Here is a 17,500-nt window from a genome sequence, read left to right on the forward strand (position 1 = left end):
AAATTAAAAGGTTTAATTTAAAATTCTATTTGAAGTTCATCGTATAATGTCAATGGATTGATAAATTATTCTTTTATCTGATGAATATAATAAATTTAATGAATATTTTACTAACTCTAGCCTACTAATTTAACTCTTCATTTTTATATTTTATTTTAAACCAGATTTCCCCAGTGTTTCAAATTCAACATATACAAATACTTTATTTCTTCTTTATAACCAGAATAGTAGTAATACTCCTGAAGGTATAGTTATTGCACAAAAAATAAAAAGGAAAAATTCATACGAATCATATTATAATATTCAATATATTCTTTCGGACAAAACGAAATATAAAATAGGAAACACAATTGCATGGCAAGATAAAAATACAACTAATTCAATTGGGAATACTATAGAAAATACTTTAGCAAGATTGCCTTCCTTTATTGGATATTTATTGGATAGGAATAAGCAACACAATGCTTACAAAAATAAATTTAAAAAAATAAAATTATCCATTGGGAATCACGTACTGATCCCAATAAATAAAAATGATAGATCTAATATATGCCCCAAAAATATTGAGGCCAAAATTACCCAAATGGAGGGCGATAAACTATGGGTTGGAACTCAATTGGGAAAAATTGATTCACCATTTTTAAAAACGAGTGTTCATAAATCAATAAAATTTTCCAATTTAACCATTCCTGATAAGACTATTTCCATAATAACAGCATCAAGAAGTGCATCTTCTTATGGTAATTGTAAATCAATTTGCAATTGCCAAAAAAGTTGCAACAATAAGAGATGCCAATGTTTTAAAAATGGGATTAATTGTTCCACAAAATGTCATTTAAATATTACTTGTAATAATAAATAACTGTTCAAAATTATATTTAAATTTCAATTATCAAAATAAAATAAAATATGTGTTGATTATATGGTTTGAAGAAAAATATAATAATAAGGATGATTTGCTTCTAAAGATGTGTAATAATTTATAACTGTAGAAAGAAAAATTTAATATGTCATTTTAAAATTTGTGAATCGATGGTTTCAAATATAGCCAGAAATTTTGAGATTTAAATATATAACATATTAGATTAAGCTGCGAGCAAATAATTTTATTAGGTTACAATAAGTTTTTAAAAAGCATTGACAATGAGCTCTGCTTATAGTGATATTTAATATTGAAGTCTAAATATGTTGTATTTAATTTTATTTACCCATGTTAATGTTCTATAAGAATAATAATATTCATAACATTTTAATACGCCCGCTTAGAGAAATAAAATCAATATAATCAAACCCCTCCATCCACCCACCAAACCAAGTCATACCCATCAAGACCAAAAATGAATGCATTAAAAGAAATTTAAATTAGCTTTTATTTGATACCCATATCGTTTTTATGTTTATAAAAATATTCCTGACCCCCCAAGATCTAGACCCACCCGAGTGATTATTATTACAATAAAAAAATATTTTAATTACCTTTTATTTGATACCCATATCAAAAAAATTTATTTTTTACCCCCCCCCTTCATCCACCACCAGACCAAGTCATACCCATCAAGGCCAAAAATAAATGCTTTCAGACAAAAGAAATTTAAATTAGTTTTTATTTGATACCCATATCGATTTTTATGTTTATAAAAATATTCCTGACCCCCCAAGACCTAGACCCACCCGCTTAAAGTGATTATTATTATTACAATAAAAAAATATTTTAATTACCTTTTATTTGATACCCATATCAAAAAAACTATATTTTTTACCCCCCCTCCTCTTCATCCACCCCCCAGACCAAGTCATACCCATCGAGACCAAGAATGAATGCTTGGAGTCAAAAGATATTTAAATTAGCTTTTATTTGATACCTATATCAAAAAAACATATTTTTTACCCCGCCCCCCCCCTTCATCCACCCCCAGACCAGGTCACACCCATCAAGGCCAAGAATAAATGCTTTCAGGCAAAAGAAATGTAAATTAGCTTTTATTTGATACCCATATCGATTTTTATGTTTATAAAAATATTCCTGACCCCCCAAGACCTAGACCCACCCGCTTAAAGTGATTATTATTATTACAATAAAAAAATATTTTAATTACCTTTTATTTGATACCCATATCAAAAAAACTATATTTTTTACCCCCCCCTCTTCATCCACCCCCCAGACCAAGTCATACCCATCGAGACCAAGAATGAATGCTTGGAGTCAAAAGATATTTAAATTAGCTTTTATTTGATACCCATATCAAAAAAACATATTTTTTACCCCCCCCCTCTTCATCCACCCCTCAGACCAAGTCATACCCATCGAGACCAAGAATAAATGCTTGAAGTCAAAAGATATTTAAATTAGCTTTTATTTGATACCCATATCAAAAAAACATATTTTTTACCCCGCCCCCCCTTCATCCACCCCCAGACCAGGTCACACCCATCAAGGCCAAGAATAAATGCTTTCAGGCAAAAGAAATTTAAATTAGCTTTTATTTGACACCCATATCGATTTTTATGTTTATAAAAATATTCCTGACCCCCCAAGACCTAGACCCACCCGCTTAAAGTGATTATTAGTATTACAATAAAAAAATATTTTTATTACCTTTTATTTGATACCCATATCAAAAAAACTATATTTTTTACCCTCCCCCCCTCTCTTCATCCACCCCCCAGACCAAGTCATACCCATCGAGACCAAGAATGAATGCTTAGAGTCAAAAGATATTTAAATTACCTTTTTTTGATACCCATATCAAAAAAACTATTTTTTAACCCCACCCTCCTCTATCCGCCCCCCCCCAAGACCAAGTCATAACCCATCAAAAGAATGAATGCTTTCAGTCAAAAGATATTTAAATTAGCTTTTGTTTGATACCCATATCGATATTTTATGTTTATAAAAATATTCCTGACCCCCCAGACCTAGACTCGCCCATTACGGCGGAGAGATTGACCTCCAGTTGAATATATCTTTTTATTAGCTCTCGATTGATACCCTATGTTAGACCTAACTTATTTCATAAGACCAATAAAACAACATTGAAAATTTATAAATAACAATAAAATTAAAAAGAAATAAAACGAAACGCGCGTAAAACGCTTTTTAAAATAAGATTCCTCTTTATCACGGTAAAACGTGATAATACCGTATTATCATTCCTTAACTTAAAACCCTAAATTTTTAGTTATCCCTTTAAAACCCATGAAGATCCCGGATAGTCATGATCCCTTTAAAATTTACGACATATATATTCTGTTGCCTTAAGATATATAACTGAACTTTTAAATATAAATTATTTAAGTATATAATAAAATAATAGCGTGCAATAGCGCACATGCGCACATGCAACATACACTCCCTCCAAAAAAATATAAAAAAATGAATATTGAAATGTAAAGTGAAAGAAACTACAATTTATAGGGAATAAACACTCGCTTGACATGCGGGAGGTAACTCATATAATGTTACACGCGTAATAATGTTAAAATTTCATGTCACAATAATGATATCAAAATATTACTCTATATTAAGATTAACAAGGAATTATATAACAAATCATATAAATATGGGGATAGTAGGAACTACAATTGGGAAGGGGAAATTATTGTCATTATTTCCTTTTTTTGGAATATAATAAACAATTACAATTGGGAAGGGGGATTATTGTCATTATTTCCTTTTTTTGGAATATAATAAACAATTATAATTGGGAAGGGGAATTATTGTCATTATTTCCTCTTTTTGGAATATAATAAACAATTACAATTGGTAAGGGGAATTATTGTCATTATTTCTTTTTTTTGGAATATAATAAACAATTACAATTGGGAAGGGGAATTATTTTCAAAATTAACAATGTAACTTATTAATCAAAATTATCACAACTAGGAAAGATATGTATGATGCGTTAATATTTGTAACCAACAATATATAAGTAAAAATATAATGCAATATATTCCTATTAATTATTTCTAATGTGATCAATATGAACAAAGAGAAACTTATCAACTACCTGTTTCCCAAATGACGTTACTAATTCTCCCAATGACAATCCCCACACGCCATTCTTGATTGGAGCCCATTTTGACAAAAACAGAATTGCCAAATGTTAATTATCTGAACTTTATTCTTTTAATTTTAGGTCGCAAATCACAGTCCAGGTGAATTTTTGGTTGTCGAATGAGTGGTATTGCGATAATTCAATAACACTTCTTCCAATAACCTATCATCCCAACCACCTAATTTATAAATCATATCCTTAGCTGAGCGTACCGCTCTTTCAGCCATACCATTTGAAGACGAATGGTATGCAGGAGTAAATATATGTGTTATACCCTTTTTTAATATAAAGTTTTTAAAATAATACGACCTAAAAGCTGGTCCATTATCAGAAACCAACTCTACGGGGTAACCAAATCTAGAAAAAATATTATTTAATACCATGATAGTGGTATTAGATATTTTTAACCTTGATAATCTCAAGCCATCGAGAGTACCCATCAATTATTACTAATCCATAATAATTCTTAATGGGTCCAAAAAAATCAATAAAAATACGATACCAGGGTTTGCTCAGATCTACCCAATGATTATTTCTAACCTTTGGTAATTTTGGAGCATTTACCATACACATATTACACCTAAAAACCATTTCCTTGATGTCTCTTTTAACCCCGGGCCACCAAAAATATCTTTCCATAATATCAATCATCCTAGACAAACCTATATGTCCCTCATGAAGAACATTTAGAATCTCTTTTCTTAGCGATTGGGGAATAACAATCTGCTCTCCCTTAAAAATACAATCATTTTTAATAAACAACAACTTACCTAGCTCCATATATACTTTAATCTGTGTGAAATCTCCCACTTCATTCAAAATAAATTGTTTAACTTTGATAAGTTTTAAATCTTACAAAGTCTCTCTTCTTATCATATCTAAATTATTCAAAATTCTCTGGTCACTTAAATCATTATCAATATTAAAAAAACAAAAAACATCTTTCTTTATTAACCTAGATAAACCATCAGCAATAAATTGATCTTTACCCCTCCTGTAATTAATGTCGAAATCAAACCCGGCTAAACAAAAAGCCCATTTCTGTAGCCTTGGCGACATATTGTAGAGTTTAATCGGATCTGTTCCAAACAAATTAGCTAGAGGTTTATGATCCGTAAAAATTTTAAAATTCCTCCCTACTACATATTCCCTCCATTTCTTAACAGCCACAACAACCGACAATCCTTCTTTCTCAATAAACGAATATCTTTTCTCAGCACCCGTCCATGCTTTTGACATAAACTCAATAGGCCTTTCAAGACCATCCTCTTCAACATGAAATAAAACAGCACCCATACCTTTATTAGAAGCATCAGTAGAAATAAATAAGTTTTTACTTCTTTCATAATGTGCAAGAATTGGTGCATTGCACAATCTTTCTCTACTCTCATCAAAACTAGTTTTTTCCTTAATTCCCCAATAAAAATTTTTACCCTTTTTAAGCTATTCATATAAATTAGATGCCAATTTAGAAAAATTTTCTATGAACCTTGAATAATAATTACGAATGCAATTCTTTCTTACTATTAGGTTCAGTCATGGTACTTATAGGATCAATCTTTTCTTTAATTGGCTGTATACCTTTGTCACTTATCAAATAACCTAAATACTTAATACTCTCTTTTCAAAATTCACTTTTTTTTATATTTCCAATCAGCCCAAACTCCAATATTCTTTCAAACACTTTTTTTAATTTATAAAAATGGTTTAACTTATCCTTATCAAAAATTAATAAATCATCTAAATAATAAATGACCCCCTTAATATCAGCAAATATTTCGTCCATAGTCTTCTGGAAATACGCAGTTGATACTGTAAGCCCAAAAGGTAGTCTATTAAATTGAAAAAGACCCTTGTGTGTGGAGACGGTCAAAAATTTGGAAGTTTCTTTAGATACAGGAATCTGCAGATACGCCGATGAGAAATCTATCTTTGAAAAAAACTTTCCATTACCTACTTTAGCAATTATGTCATTAATCCTTGGAAGTGGATATTCGAACCTTTCTAATTGTGGGTTTACAGTAACTCTAAAGTCAGCACAAACTCTCAACGTATTATCTTTTTTTTAAACTAACACTAATGGAGTGGCCCATTTTGAAAATCTGACAGGCTTAATTACTCCCTGCTGTCGCCATTGTTCTATAGTGTTTTCTAATTCTTCTTCTAACTCGAAGGGAACTCTCCTGGCCTTCACAAATTTTGGCTCAAAGTCATTTTTTAATAAAATGTCTATTTCCAAATTCTTGACTTTTCCAATTCTATCATTAAAAACACAGTCAAATTTCTTAATTAGTTTGTTGATGTCACAACTCTATTCAAAATACCCTTTTTTAGTAAATAACGATTGAATGACATAATTTTTTTTAAAAATTTATCAGTATCTTTGAAAGGATTGTCAAAAGTTAAAAAATTCACTCTATCTCCTATCTCATTCTTTAAATAGTGTTTACATCAACGTTGAATTTGATTATGTCAAATTCTTTAATCCAGTCTTGACCACATAGAGGTGGTCCCTCCCCATCCATATTTAAAAATTTAAATATTTCATTGTATTCAAATATTTAACCTTAATATTCGAGACCTGACCAACGACTGTGATAGGAGAACCCTCATAAGAGAATAATTTCTTAGAACAATTTTCCAACTTAATTTCTTCATAATTCTCCAATTTTTCAAAATCTTTAATTGGCAAGGATTACACCGGAGAACCCGTATCTAGCAAAAAAGAAAAATTAAGATTATTAAGTTGCATATTAATCATAAAATCATTAATAAAATTTATCTTATTCCTTGGCCTCAAATTATATGGCGTTTGTATAATTTCTTGTTTTTTGAAATTGTTGTTGTTGTTGTTGTTATTGTTGTAGTTGTTGTTGTTATTGTTAGCCTTGAAAGTCTGCTTGTTCTCTTTCCAAGACGAATAGCCTTGCCAATCGGTTCTATCCTCTCTTCTCCAAGAATCTTTCTCTAAATATGTTTTATTATTATTAATTTCCAACGATTGAAATTTGACAACAATGTCCTCTATAATATTAATCTCTGTAGTATTTTCTTCTATCAACCTAGTTTTTAGCTTTTCATTACAACAATTCAAAATAAATTGCACCGACAAAAATTCAGGATTGAGCCCCGAACCATACCCTTTCAGTCTATCGAAATACTCTCTGGAAGATTCAAGTCTGTCCGGTTTTGTATTGAACAACTCCAAAATACGCGTGATCTTGTTCTTTTCGACTTTCTTATCTTTCATTTGTTGATATGATAAATTATCAATGTTATCCATGATACTCACAGCCATATCTTTATCCAATGTTTCGAATAATTTATATTTTTTTGTAGCTTCATCTATAATGTTCTCCGCAAGAAATTTCAGATCCAACGTCTTCAACAATACCTTGATCTTTACATCATTCCTATCCGGTGGAAAAGTTCAATTTAGAATAATTTAAATATATCGCCTTTATTTAAAAGTATTACTCCACCATAATGAAAGAGAATTTATAAGGCTTGAATATTTAATCTAGAATGGTTGTTATAGTAAATTGATATTTTATTTATATAATTTAAAAAGAAAGAAATACAAGTTATTATCATACAAGAAAAACAAGTGATTGGAATAAAAATATATGTTTGTTTATATATATATTATGTTGCCTTAAGATATATAACTGAACTTTTAAATATAAATTATTTAAGTATATAATAGTTTAACTGACATTTTAAATATAAATTATTTTAGTAAGTAATAAAATAATAGCGTACAATAGCGCACATGCGCACATGCAACAGTATACGTATCAAATTTAGGTCGTTATAAGTACTAAGACTGTGTCTTAAGTAAATACTTAATAGCCGGCTTTTAAGTATAGGCTTAATAGCCAAAAAAGTAAGAAGAAATTAAGATGTAGGAAGAAATTAAGATTTCAAGCATGCCATTCATAAATTTTTTAAATAACAAATGTGAATACAGTTTAAACTTATTTATATGAGCAAACATGTAAATATACCGTGGAGTAATAGCCATTCTTTCTTGATTGAATTTTATACATCTTATAGATATATCGTCGTGCTAGAATTGGAGTGCTCCATTCGACATTTTCAAAATTTTTGAGTTAGAAGTGGATAATAACTTATTTATTCCTAATATATATAAAAATAAAAACTAGATTAAAAAATATTAATTTTTTCCAAAGTTATAGCTCTGTCAATTTTGCTCTATTTGCATATAACGATGTAATTTTTGCTTCATATGCATGCCTATCATATTATCTTATTTAATCACGTGTTGTATTTCCCTCCTTTTTTAATTTTTTGCTTTCTATATTAAATCGTATAATTTTCATTACATTTATCTCTATTCCTATTTTAATGTCTAGGTAAATTTTATATTATTACATATTATAAATTAAATATTTGAATTATTATGTATTAGTTTGTTAATATAATAAATTTCATTTTTTTTATTTAATCAAGCTGGCAATTTTTATTTTGGATATCTATTTTTATTTAATTTCCACCAGTCTAATGGATTTGTATTATTACAAATTGTGGCTTTATCCACATATTTGCTTATTTCTAAGTTATTATTGTTGTGACTAGGTTTAACCTGATATATTTTATAAAACCCTTAATTTCTAGTTTTAAATAAACATGGAAAAAAAATCATGAAGCATTACCATAAAAACAGGGCTAAGAACCAACTCTCAAAATTTTACTGAATCCAAATTCTTTTTTTAAGCTAGGAATTTATTAGGTGATGTAAATATAAAATTTATTTATTTAATCAAAATAATCTCTGGTAATTTTTGATAATTTTGGATATCTATATTTATTTAATTTCCACCAGTTGGATTTGTATTATTACAAATTGTGGCTTCATCCACATATTTGCTTATTTCTAAGTTATTATTGTTGTGACTAGGTTTAACCTGATATATTTTATAAAACCCTTAATTTCTAGTTTTAAATAAACATGGAAAAAAAATCAGGAAGCATTACTATAAAAACAGGGCTAAGAACCAACTCTCAAAATTTTACTGAATCCAAATTCTGTTTTTAAACTAGGAATTTATTAGGTGATGTAAATATAAAATTTATTTATTTAATCAAAATAATCTTTGGCAATTTTTGATAATATTGGATATCTATTTTTATTTAATTTACACTAGTCTAATGGATTTGTATTATTAAAAATTGTGGCTTCATCCCATATTTGCTTATTTCTAAATTATTATTGTTGTGACTAGGTTTAACCTGATATATTTTATAAAACCCTTAATTTCTAGTTTTAAATAAACATGGAAAAAAAATCATGTAGCATTACCATAAAAACAGGGCTAAGAACCAACTCTCAAAATTTTACTGAATCCAAATTCTTTTTTTAAACTAGGAATTTATTAGGTGATGTAAATATAAAATTTATTTATTTAATCAAGATAATCTCTGGCAATTTTTGATAATATTGGATATTTATTTTTATTTAATTTCCACCAGTCTAATGGATTTGTATTATTACAAATTGTGGCTTCATCCACATATTTTCTTATTTCTAAGTTATTATTGTTGTGACTAGGTTTAACCTGATATATTTTATAAAACCCTTAATTTCTAGTTTTAAATAAACATGGAAAAAAAATCATAAAGCATTACCATAAAAACAGGGCTAAGAATTAACTCTCAATTTTACTGAATTACCTTTCTCATAATTTAAATAAAGATTACATAAAATTAAACTTGATTAAATAATTGTTTAACATGTATCACAATTTTTTAATATTTCTAGAAGCATAGCAAATGAAAGAAAAAGACTAAGGGAATGTGGTGAGGCCTACATCAATATCAAAGTAATTGAAAAGAGCAAGTTCAGAATGATCATTCCAATAAATGTAGATTTCAGTGTCATCTAAAAGTTAATGAAGATTAGAGTAAAATTATTCATGAGGTTTTTTGGAGCTTAGCTGATGAAGCTAAAGGTTCTTTCTATAGCAAATTTATTGTTAGGACTCCATGTAAAAGAAGGATAAAAGATTTAAATTATAAAAACTATTCATACTTATATTTTTTTGAAGTGGAGAATGTTAAAGTTAGAGTCTGCAAACAATTTTTTTTACAAACACTTGATATTAGTAATAAACAAATTAGTTATTTTTTTAAGCATTTATACCAAAATACTGGAACTTATTTGGCTCCTAGAAAAGGTAAAAATACTAAAAAAGTTATTTCTGATCAAGATAAAGATTTCATCATCGATCACATAAACTCCATTCTAAAGGTCCATTCTCATTACAGGCGAAAAGATTCTTCCAAGGAATACTTTGATGGAAGTCTCAATTTTAAAATACTTTATGATCTATATTCTAAAAAATGTATGTTATCGAGAATTCCTGTTAAGGCGCATTATTATACAACAATATTTAAAAATAGTTTTAATATAGGATTTGCTAAACCAGTAAAAGATAGGTGCGATAAATGTGAGCGGTATTTAAATAATAAAGAATATATGAATGAAGAAGAGATTTGTAACTACAATAAGCACCATGACGATTATTTTGAGACGAGTATTGAAAGAGGTATGGACAGAATCATAGCTAAGTCAAAAATAATTTTAGTCATATCATTTGACCTTCAAAATGTCATAACCTTACCAAGATCTGAGGTTGGATCTTCTTATTATAAAAGAAAATTATCTGTTTATAATGAAACTGCATATTGCAGCCAAGACAAACGTGGTTATTGTGCTATTTGTCATCAAGGCCAAACCGGAAGAACTGGTAATGACATAGCTTGCAGTGTGATAGCATTAAAAGATGCGATATTAAAAAAATTTCCAAATATCCCTCATCTAATTCTGTGGGCTGATTCCTGTGTCGCCCAAAATAAAAATTCTATTATAATTTATGGTTTAAAACATTATTTAGCAAATAACACGACCAGTCAAATCGAAACAATACAAATCAAATATGGTGCTCCAGGCCATTCGATTTTACAAGAGGTAGATTCAATACATAGCCAAATAGAAAGATGCTTAAGAAAAAATGAGATCCATAGCCCTCTAACTCTTTATAGATTAATAAGAGGTACTAATCGCAAAAACCCATTGAGGTAATTGAAATGACTTCAAATAATTATTTCGATTACCATTCAGCTTCGAAAAAATTCAAATTTAACCACATACCGTTCACTAAATTAAAATCAATAAAAATTTCAAAAACGGAACCTTTTTATTTGCAATATAGATTATCGTTTAAATCTAATAATATGATTAAAGAGTCTATTTTACAGGATTCAAAAACACGTAGGCCTAATTTTGACAAAGAATTAGTTACAACAAATTTTTCGCATATTAAATTTATCCCGAAAACGAATGGCAAAATAAACGATGAAACTAAAAAAGATATTAGATCAATTTTAGAGTTCATGCTCAGAGTTGATAGTGAATATATGGAAAATATTATTAATTAAATATTAGATTTATTTTATATCCATTTTTATTAATTGTAAGAATAAATTAGAAAATAAATAAAGATATTGTGTTAATTTATTTATTAAATTTAAAAAAATGGAAATGGAGCATTTATAACATTTTAAAAAAATCATAAAGTGTTATATTTGCTTCACTTGCATTTTGATTTTATCAAATAAATTTTATATTTAAATTTTTTGATTAAAAATTTTTTAGGCTATAATTAACTAACAATATGATAAATTATCTCTGAAATTTTTAATTAAATTGAGCAATAAGTTTTTCCTATATTTGATTTTAAACTTTAATGTTGATTTTCTCATTTTAAACTTTTGCGCAAGTGGAGCACTCCAATTCTAGACCGAAGATATGTTGCATAAATAATGCAATCATATAGAATATAATTAAAGATGGAAATATTCATTCTCATACATTTATAGATTTGTATGTCATTTAATAATTCATTAAATTTTGAAACCATCCTTTATGATGGTGATTCAATATACACATCATTTATTTAAGATATTTCTTGTGGATATGCATAGCCTGCTAGAACAGAGATTAGCGGTAGCAGCTCCATGAAAATTATTTCCTCTATTTTTACGCCACTGAAGAAATAAGTGTATTAGTTATTGTAAACAAAATAAAAATATTTACATAGAAAACAGACGATAAAATTATAAATAGTAAAGAGGATAATATTTATCAGAGACCTGCAGGCCCGGTCCTAAGTCCAACGCGGATTTTAATTTTTTAAATATACTCGGGTCGGGGCTAAGATGTTTTTTAAAATACCAGAGCGGAGCCTGAAAACATTTTTTTTAAAAAATACCCGGGCCGGGCTGAATATTTTAAAACTAAATATTTTAAATCGCCATTATTAGGTATAAAAATTTAAAATAAATATATATTTTTTAAAAAAATACTGGCAGGGCCGGGCCTGAGAATATAAAACTCGGACCGGGTCAATAAATATTATTGAAAAAAAAAATTCGGGCAGGGCCGAAAATTTTTTTTAAAAAAAATTCCAGGTCTGGCCGTGCAAATAGTACCTCTTGCATCTGATATTTATGATGTAAACTTGGAATATACAATTTATTTTAATATTTGGCAACACTTATTTTTGTTTCACATCTTTTAACCTTATGTGCTAGACCGGTCTGGTATATAGGGATTTTTTTACAAAATTATATCTCCAATAAATCTAACTAGCATTAACAATACTAATTAAATTTTAAAAAATTAAAAAATTTTACTGTTCCCGCATTATTATAAAATTTTGTTGAAAAAATTTCCCCTTCAAGATATGAAACCTAAACCTCGGATTACAAGTCAAACATTATTATCAGTGAATTAGGTAAGTTATATGAATAAAATGTTTTAATTAGTATATATTATAAGTTAATCAAATTAGATTGGTTGCTAATCTATTTATTATATTAAAATAAACAAAATTAGGTTTATTTGTGCAGAAAAATTAAATTTATTACAAAAATATTTATTATATATTTTAATTAAATAGAACGTTACATTCTTTTTATAAATAAATAATAAATACAAATTTATTACATTTCCTCCAAATATTTTTAAGTTAAATTTCCTCAATAAACCTCTATGTTAATTTACGGTCTCTTGATGAACAACGTAATGTATTATCTGTACCCTCTTCATTTACCGGCGCAATTATTAACTTCCGATGAACTTTCATGATTAGGAATAATTGAATGATCTCTTAGGTGATCTACGTGTTTCTACAATGTTCTTTCGGTAGTTTGAGCGATATACGAATATAACCCTATCCTTTCTTTAACCATTCCCTTTCTCCAACCTTTGGCTTCTTAACCAAACATGTGAAATCTAGAATTCTCTCCCTTTTGAATATGTTCACATTTAATCTTAGCCAATCCAAACTAGTTTTCAATTGTCTTTCAAATATAATCTTGACAGGAGATTTCCCTGTAGAGCTCTGCTTAGCAGTCTATAGGTTGTTAAAACTAACTTGTGTTAAAGACACTTCTGGGTCAGAATTTGACTCTCGTTGCATAATAATGATCTTTCAAAGTTCGTATTATAAGCTCAGCTGATCCATTAGTTTTCGGATGATACTGTATGGAACGTATATGGCATATGTTATTTAATTCATAGTACTGACAGAATTTCCCTTATATGAATTGTGGTCCATTGTCTGACACAATGTACTTGGGTATTCCAAATCTAGTAAATCATTTTTTTATTTTTTTGTCATAGCCTCATCCATCAACTTATAGCCATTTGAAGTAGAAATCTACACCAATTAGCCTATTGCGAATCCACTAGTTCAGTAAAATCAAAATAGATTTGCTCCAAAGATTCCTTACCTACAGTCCAAGAATACAGAAGTATTTCTTGAATCCAGGTCTATTTTTCTGGCACCCAGAGCATATTTTGTTAAAATTTTCTATATCAATATTTGGATATTTTCCCTAGGATGTCACTGATGAATCATTCCTAGCACCGCATTCCATAATTTATTAGGTATAACTAATCTCCCATTTTATTATATAATATCACAATTGACAGATAACTCTTCCCGTCGATTATAAATTCTCTATCTTTAAGACAGTCAAAGTTTCGCCAACTTTGCTGAATATGTGTTACTATTTTTTTTTTAAATTAAATCTTGCTTCGACTCTTTTCGTAGAATATTTTTTGATAAATGCATGGCATTCAAAATAATACTTCGAAGCTCCAAGGCATGTTTATAACCTTGATTCCCTTCCATGTCTAATATCGGAAGCCTTGATAATGCATCTGAGATCACATTTTTAATTCCAGGCCTATATTCAATTTTGAAATAATAAGAAGCCATCTTCCAGGCCCAAAGAGTTAAACGATTTTTAGAAATTTTAGGTAGCGTTTGTCCCCAAATAATTGCTCTAATGGTTTGTGATTAGTTCGAAGTAATAATTTTCCAGCATAAATAAATAAATAAAGTTTTGTTTTTCAATACCAAGTAAAAGTGCTTGAGCTTCTTTATCAATCGAAGCGTAGTGTTTCTCTGATTCTAATAAAGTCAGTGACGCGAACGACATAAGTTTTGTATTGCCATCTACTAATTGATCTAACAATACACACCTTAATTCTGATTCAGATGTGTCTCATTCCAAAATTATGAATTAACGTTTCCTCGATGACAATAATTCTTTAACCTCTTCGAAAGAATTTTGTTCATTTTTCGTCCACCACCAGGATATTTTCACGCTCATTAATCAATGTTATGGCGCAGTTTTACTATGTATAACGAATAAAACGTTCCTGATAATTCACGAGTCTCAGAAAAAATCTAAATTGTTATATATTCTTAGGTTTTAGTGCATTCCGGATAGCCTTCACTTTCTGGATTTGGATGTATACCGGATGTATCATCACATACCAAAATGATAAATCTTTGTAAGAATCAAACTTTTGTCAATTTCACCTTAAAATGAGCAGTATGTAATCTGTATAAATCGATTCGCACATTTTTTATGTGCTCCTCATTGTTTCGACCAGAAACAATTACTTCATCTAATTATGCACCTGTCATTTGGCTATCTTTTAACAGCTCATCCATATATCTCTGAAATATAATAGATGCATTTGCCAATCAAAAAGGCATTCGTCGAAAACTGAAATACCCCTTATGAGTCGCTATTGTTAGAAATTTCTGAGATTCCGATTCAACATCCATTTGCAAATAGGTATCCTTCTAACATGGTAAATTTATCAGCACCTTACATTTTCTCTAACAAATCGTTCAAGGTGGGAATAACATGATGAGCATACAATAAACATGGATTAGCGTAACTATGAAATCAGCGCAAATTCAAATATCACCATTCTTGCCCACATTTACAGTTCAGGTCTACCACTGTACCCTAGTTAGAGTCTGTAGGAATTGAATAAGATCTTCCAATAAGTATTAATATCATGATATATATATTTTATTTTTATTATAAATAACATTTTAACTATTTTTCTTTTTATATCTTTTTTTTAACAATAAAAAAATAACCAATTATGTCAAATACAAATTGATATATTAAAAAAAATGTAAGGTTAAAATTGTTGTAAATTATAACATATTTTTATGTATATTAAAAAAATGTCAATCATTAAAACTTTGATTTTTGATATATATTTTTTTTTACATGCATTATTTTTTTTTTTACGATGATAAATTCTTTTTTCAAATAAAAAAATGATTTTTATGATTTTAAATAATTTGAATATTTTAAATAAAAACCGTTTGTAATCATCTGTTGTAGAAATTTTACCAAGTCTAAGAATTAGTAAGAAGGTCTTTCTGTAAGTTAGTGAGTTTTTTTTATATATATTTGATTGGGGTAAGTTTTCTTTGTTTTGTTTTCGTAGTTCCTTTTTGAGATTTGACAAAAATGATGTATAAAAAAATGTTATTATAAAATTTTTACCGATTAAATTTAAATAAATTGATATCAAAAAATAAATCAATTATCAAAATAAATAAAACGTTAATATCGATCACATATTCATCAGAGTTGAATCAATCTTTTCGATAATTTCTGCAGCCACTAGTCAATCAGTTTATTTCCATTTCAATTCCTTTGTGAAGTGGAAATGATGCCCTATGGGCTGGAAAAGTTCTCGACACAGCTGTATCCCTTAAATTTATTCGCATTACAAAATCGCGTATATGTTTTTTATCATCGAAAATAGCCTGATAATTACTAACCATTTATCAAATTCTATAATCTACTGCTACTCAACATTTTTTTTGTCAATATAAAGATTCGATGTATAAGATTGGTCCTACGAACATCTTTAACCGAATTCCGCACTTAGTTTATCATTACTTGATAAGGTATTTCTTAAATTGAATACTATAGTGTTCTTTATTACCACAATAGTTCGTGACCCAATATTAACGTTAACGGTTTCGCCCTTATCATCTAACGGTTGGTCACCATATGCGGTAAATAAACTGGTGGGCCTAATTTTTGGTCGTCCAATACTTGTCCATATATCAATTCTGATCAATGAAACCTGCGCACTAGTGTCGAAATTAAATTCGACATCTAATCCATTAATCTCTGCAGTTAGTTTTACTCGATTCTGTCAAATTTGTTTAATCTTCCATATATTATGAAAATAATCACTTGATGACACTTTCATAAAATATTAATTCCTTGACTTGCAACAAACTGCAAATTGAACAATTCTTTTACATTTGTTATCTGCCACATTTGTAGCTGGACATCTTTCTTCTAAGTTTTTAATTAACCCACATTTATAAAATTTTAGTTTATTATATATAGCCTTTATTAAACGTATTGGTTTTAAATGGATGTTTATAATTATATTATCATCATTTCTTTTGTTATTATCATTTATTTTATTGAAAACCGACAAATTTTTATTCGTCATTTTTTGTCTGCTCGCTCAGAAGCGATTGCCAGATCAAGAATTGGAAAGTCAATACATTATTGTCTCTATCAAGACTATTAGGATATAGAGCCCTAATATCACTTTTCAGTCCCGGCATTTCCCTGTCATGTCATGTAAATGTAAACCAATCACGTAAACACTCGTCAATATTATTAAGATGTTAACAACATTTGTCAATTGTTCTATTTTATCAGTAAATTCAGTTATAATTTCTCACGACCTTCGCAGTATAACAAAGTCAAATCTTAACGCAAAAGTCGTCGAAATCTGTTTAAATATTTTAAGACATATTGACTTAATCTTAATGTTTCAATTGAATCAAGTAGCAGCAACCATCAACCAACCCTATATTCTTGTAAAGGCTAAAGGCCCCATGGGGCATTTCTAAAAGAGGCCCCATAATTTTAAGAGCTCGGTTCGCTTTTACCCGGGAATTACAAGATTTTATTTAAAATCTTCTCCGCTATATTAATATTCAAAAGAATTCTTATCTATTTAATATTTATGTATGATCCATTTAAAAGAACTACTCGTTCTT

General features: G+C 28.6%; 1 protein-coding gene across 1 annotated transcript; it reads right to left on the reverse strand.

Moving 5' to 3' along the window:
- Positions 1-6,750: 6,750 nt before the first annotated feature.
- Positions 6,751-7,353, reverse strand: LOC135924346 (putative uncharacterized protein DDB_G0284213). The gene has a single exon (XM_065459404.1). The coding sequence runs from the start codon at positions 7,351-7,353 to the stop codon at positions 6,751-6,753; it is 603 nt and encodes a 200-aa protein (XP_065315476.1).
- Between the last annotated feature and the right edge of the window lie 10,147 nt (positions 7,354-17,500).

Source organism: Gordionus sp. m RMFG-2023, chromosome 2 (genome assembly GCF_954871325.1).
Source record: "Gordionus sp. m RMFG-2023 chromosome 2, tfGorSpeb1-WG-v2, whole genome shotgun sequence".
Taxonomy (NCBI): domain Eukaryota; kingdom Metazoa; phylum Nematomorpha; class Gordioida; order Chordodea; family Parachordodidae; genus Gordionus; species Gordionus sp. m RMFG-2023.